This window comes from Grammomys surdaster, unplaced genomic scaffold (assembly GCF_004785775.1).
Source record: "Grammomys surdaster isolate TR1022 unplaced genomic scaffold, NIH_TR_1.0 66, whole genome shotgun sequence".
Classification (NCBI taxonomy): domain Eukaryota; kingdom Metazoa; phylum Chordata; class Mammalia; order Rodentia; family Muridae; genus Grammomys; species Grammomys surdaster.
Genome location: NW_021604568.1, coordinates 18,207,709 through 18,212,354, shown reverse-complemented (window position 1 = coordinate 18,212,354; position 4,646 = coordinate 18,207,709). Strand labels below are relative to the sequence as shown.

The following is a 4,646-nucleotide window of genomic DNA, read 5'->3' as shown; positions in this document are numbered from 1 at the left end:
TTCAGGACCCCCTGCCTAGGGAATGATGCTGCCCACAGTGGCTGGGTCCTCCCACACCAATTAATATACATAGGCATACTACATATATACCTGCAGGCCAACCTAGTGTAGACAGTTCCCCATTTAGTCCCTATTCCCAGGCGAATCTAGGTTGCATCAGGTGGACAAGCTACCCATCAGCACAGGCAGTGGGCAGGTCACCCCACCACCCATAGTGAGGCTGCTTGTGGAGGCCTCCCTTAGGTACGGAGATGATGCCTGTCTCATGAAGTGAGGGTGAAAGCCCAGCCAGCCATTTGCTTGTGTGTGATGTTGAAATGATAGCTTAAACCTCCCATGCCAGGTTTTCTTATATGCCGAAACTGACAGCTGTGGAATAAGGATGTATGGATGCCAGCATTTAGTGTCAGACTCCACTTCCCCCACCCCAGGGAAGACACAGGGACTATAGCAATGAGATCCTTACCCCTCCCTTTACCAAAGAGCTGAGGACACTTGTCTGGCCAGGCCTTAACAGGTGCCAGAGGTGCAGCTGTGTGTGAGTGTGTGCGTGTGCGTGTGTGTGTGTGTGTGTGTGTGTGTGTGTGAGAGAGAGAGAGAGAGAGAGAGAGAGAGAGAGAGCCAGCCAGAGGGCAAAGACCAGTGAATCAACCATGGACGTTTTGAATTATTAATGTCCTATTTTAATGGGGCCAGGGATGCATCCCATATACGGAAGGGCAACACAGTCTCTGCGACAAGTACCTCCTTGGGTCAGGAGTTGCATTGCAGTCATGTAGGCAACCTGGAGAGGAAAAGGCGGTGGGGGTGGGGGGTAAGGGAGAGGGTGCTGAGGCTCAGCCCGCACAAGTCCCTGAGTTGTGACCTGGCTCTGGCTGCACCAGGGTCTCCCCAGCTTGCTTTGGTCCGCTCCTCTGGGACCTAGGGATCTTTGATGTGGATTGGAGTTGGTAGCCTCGCCCTGGAGTACTGAGTGTGCGGTGCTTAAACTCCCGGGCTTAAAATTCGACCTTGCGCGCTTCTGTGTCCGCCGGTCTGGATCAGCTGCAGAGACCCCTGCTCAGCTATGACTCTCCACCGCCCAAGCTGAGTCCGAGTGCGCTAATGACAGCACGGGGTGTGGCCTTGGCTGGGCGGCGACCCGCGATCTCAGAGCTCGGGGGAGGAGCCAACTCCTCCCTTCCTCAGGGCCTTGGCTCCGTGGGGCGGGCCCGGGAGGAGCGTGGGGAGGAGCCGGGGCTGCGGCGGCAGCGTCAGAGCGGTGCTCCCGCTGTCCAGAGGCTCAGACCTAGCTCGCGAGCCGAAGATTAGCACCGGAGGCTCCTTTCCTGGGCTAAGGCTGCCGGACCATGGCAGACAAGGAAGCTGGCGGTGGCGACGCCGGGCCCCGAGGTGAGTGTGGGGCAAGGGACCCGCGGTTGCTGCGGTGGCTGTACTGGGCTGAAGGGCTGGGAGGGATGAGGCATGCTATATGTTGCAGCAGGCAGCCCAGTCGAGGGCATTAGAAAAGTGGACTCCTTGGTTCCGTCTTGCCATCTCCGGCCAGATCAGAGAGCTTCTGGGCAGGACACCGGGCCCACTGGGTGGGAGGCCGCCCTTCAGTCACGTGGTAGGTTCGTGCCGGGGTGTGGACTCTGCGACCAGGACTAAATCCTCAGCTGGGGAACCCTGGTTGTTTCCATCTCGAGCTGGCCCCTTGGTCAGGGCCGGGTATCGTTCCCAAGAGAACCGCCCCTCCTGTCCATCGCCTGAAGCACAGTGCTGGGGATGCTACTGCTGACCTGGTAGATGGCCGGCCGCCAGGTGGCCCCGGGTCCTCAACGGCTCGTTTCAGTGACTCAGTGAGGCAGGAGGTAAGATCCTTGGAGAAATCACATTTATAACTATCCTCTCTTTCCAGTCCATCCCTCCGGACACAGGAGCCGGAGTGGCGGCTGCAGCTGCAGGCCATAGGGTGTCCCACCGCTCTCCTCTCTCATTCTCTAGTATTCTCTGGGTTTGGGAATAAGAAATTACGGAGACTAGGCTGTCCGGTCCTTGTCAGAGGTGTGTGTGTGTGTGTGTGTGTGTGTGTGTGTGTGTGTGTGTGTGTGGCGTGGAGCCGGATGAGGGTGTCCCATGCGGAGTACTGAAACCTCGCTTCTTACATTTATTGTAGAGCGGCTCTTTTGGAGCATGGTTGCCGCTCAGATGGTGAGGGAGGGAGTGCCTGGGGATCCGGGAAGAGGATGAAACGCGTTCCCAGCCAGAGTTGTAAATCAAGGCTTTGCCCGCACAGGAGATGGGCTGGTCAGGATTCCAGCCTTCTTCCTGTGCATCTCAAGTGGGGAAAGTTGATTGCAGGAGGCGCTGCGCGTGTCCCTGACCTATAGGGCCTTGGCTAGAGTAGATGCCCGAGCCAGCTTCCCAGGAGCTCCAAGCAAGCTGCTGTGCAAGGATGACAGTAACAAGCCGGGATTTAAGGCGAAATCCAGTCTGGGGTGAGGGGAGAGCTCTGTGGTCTGCAGAGACCCAAGGCGGGGAAACTGAGGCCAGCAGCAGCGCAACTGACTGGCGTCGGCAGTTTTCTCTGCCCTGGTGTGGGTTGGCTACAGCCCCCTCTTCTGTTGCTCTCCTAGCCACACCTGCCCCCTCCCCAGCCCATTGTTCCTGCGGATCTGGGAGGTGCCTCCCCAGCCTGCAAGCACTGCAGTGGCTGAGGAGTGCAGGGTGGGGGCTGGGAGCTCACGGGAGGGGAGAGGCACAACCCCAGCCCAGGCGCCGCAACTCAAACAGGCACGCTAGCTGTGCCTCCTGTCCTGACCTTCCCTAGCCTGTGGACACAGGCCACGTTGGCAGTTGCTGGCAGTTGCTTTGTCTCAGCATCACTAAGCAATTGGATCGACTCATTTTCCCTCACCTTTCTTCTTTACATTGGAAAAGAAATTCCCAACATTTAGGATGATGGTGAGAGGTGTCACAGTTGCTTTAAGCTTGAGAGTAAGTGATCCAGTTTCCTGTCTCTCATGCTGAGATAACGAGTGGGTGGTTATACCAAATGCAAGAATGGGTATAAGATCTGTCAAGTCAGAATTGGAGGCAGGGATGTGCACCCACTCCCCAGCCCTGATTTGTCTTGTGAAGTCACCTTCCTGCTTCTATCCTACACACACACACATGCACACACACATGTACACACTTATACACATACACATATGCACACACACTTGCACTTGCACACACTCATACACATATGTACACACTCAAACACACATACACACACTCAAACACACATACACACACTCAAACACATATACACATATACACACATGTACTCACTCATATACATATATACATCTGCACATATGCACACACATACATATCATACACACACATGCATACATACTTCCACACATACAAACATGCACACACTCATACACATATATACACACATATGCACACACATATATATCTATGAACACATTCATATACCTATAAACACATATACACATGCACACACACATACAGACATATATATATACATCATATTTACACACAAGCACACATATACATATAAATACATATATACACATACATATACACACATATACATATATATACACATACACATATGCATACACACAAACTAACACACACATATATATACACATGTACACACATACACACAAACTAACACACATATACATATATATATATACATGTACACACATACACACAGCAAACATACATATACACACACACAGCTGGGACAGATCCACACTATGATGGGAAACATATCACTGCTCACCTCGGTTTCTTATAGGGTGTTTTTGGATTCCAAGGAGTTCAAGGCACTCTGGTACGGGAAACACCTGGAGCCTAGTCACCTGAAGGGCAAGTGTTCTGGCAACTCATTGTGCTTTTCTGAGCTGCCATCTCTTTATGATTTACAGGACAAATCAGTGCTAGAGAATGGGTGCACATCCCTGTCTCCAATTCTGACTTGACAGGGATACACACACACACACACACACACACACACACTAGGGAATAATAAGTTTTTAATAGGATCAGAGACCCATCTACTTCTAAGGTTTTGCCATTGTGTGTTCTTTGCCCAGTGATGAATATGTTCTCAAGTCTCATAATAAATATGTTATCTGCATTTCTTTTACTGATGAGAAATTTAAGCACCAAGTAAACAACCTGTCCAAGGTCACAGATCTAGGAAGCTTTGATTAGGATGCAGGCCATCTGATTCTACCTATTCATTGGTGTCATTGCTGGTCACCGTACTGTTAGGAATGACAAGGTAGTTGCTTTTCAAGGGATTATTTCAAGGATGCTCTTGAAGCAAATGAATAGGTGGATGGATGGATAGAAGGGTGGATGAGCAGATGGATGGGTGAATAGATGGATGATGGATGGACGGGTAGATAGATGGATAGGTGGATGGATGGATGAACAGGTGGATGGAGGGAGGGAAGGATGAATGGATAGATGGATGGATAGATGGATGGATGAGTGGATAGATGTGTGTATGTATCTATGGATGGATAGATGAGTAGATGGATGGGTGAATGAATGAATGAGTGGATGGATAAATGAATGGGTGAGTGAATGGATGGATGGATGGATGGATGCATACATGAATGGATGGATGAACA

General features: G+C 51.3%; 1 protein-coding gene across 2 annotated transcripts in view; it reads left to right on the top strand.

Moving 5' to 3' along the window:
* Positions 1-4,646, top strand: part of Hspa12a (heat shock protein family A (Hsp70) member 12A) — a 142,239-nt gene that overhangs the window by 69,625 nt on the left and 67,968 nt on the right. The window contains exon 1 of one of the 2 annotated variants that reach the window (XM_028774260.1): positions 665-1,392. The exons of the other annotated variant lie outside the window; for it this stretch is intronic. Coding sequence (XP_028630093.1) covers positions 1,350-1,392 — 43 coding nt within the window. The 5' untranslated portion in view covers positions 665-1,349. Of the gene's footprint in view, positions 1-664; positions 1,393-4,646 lie in introns of those variants that run through there. 2 annotated transcript variants of the gene reach the window in all.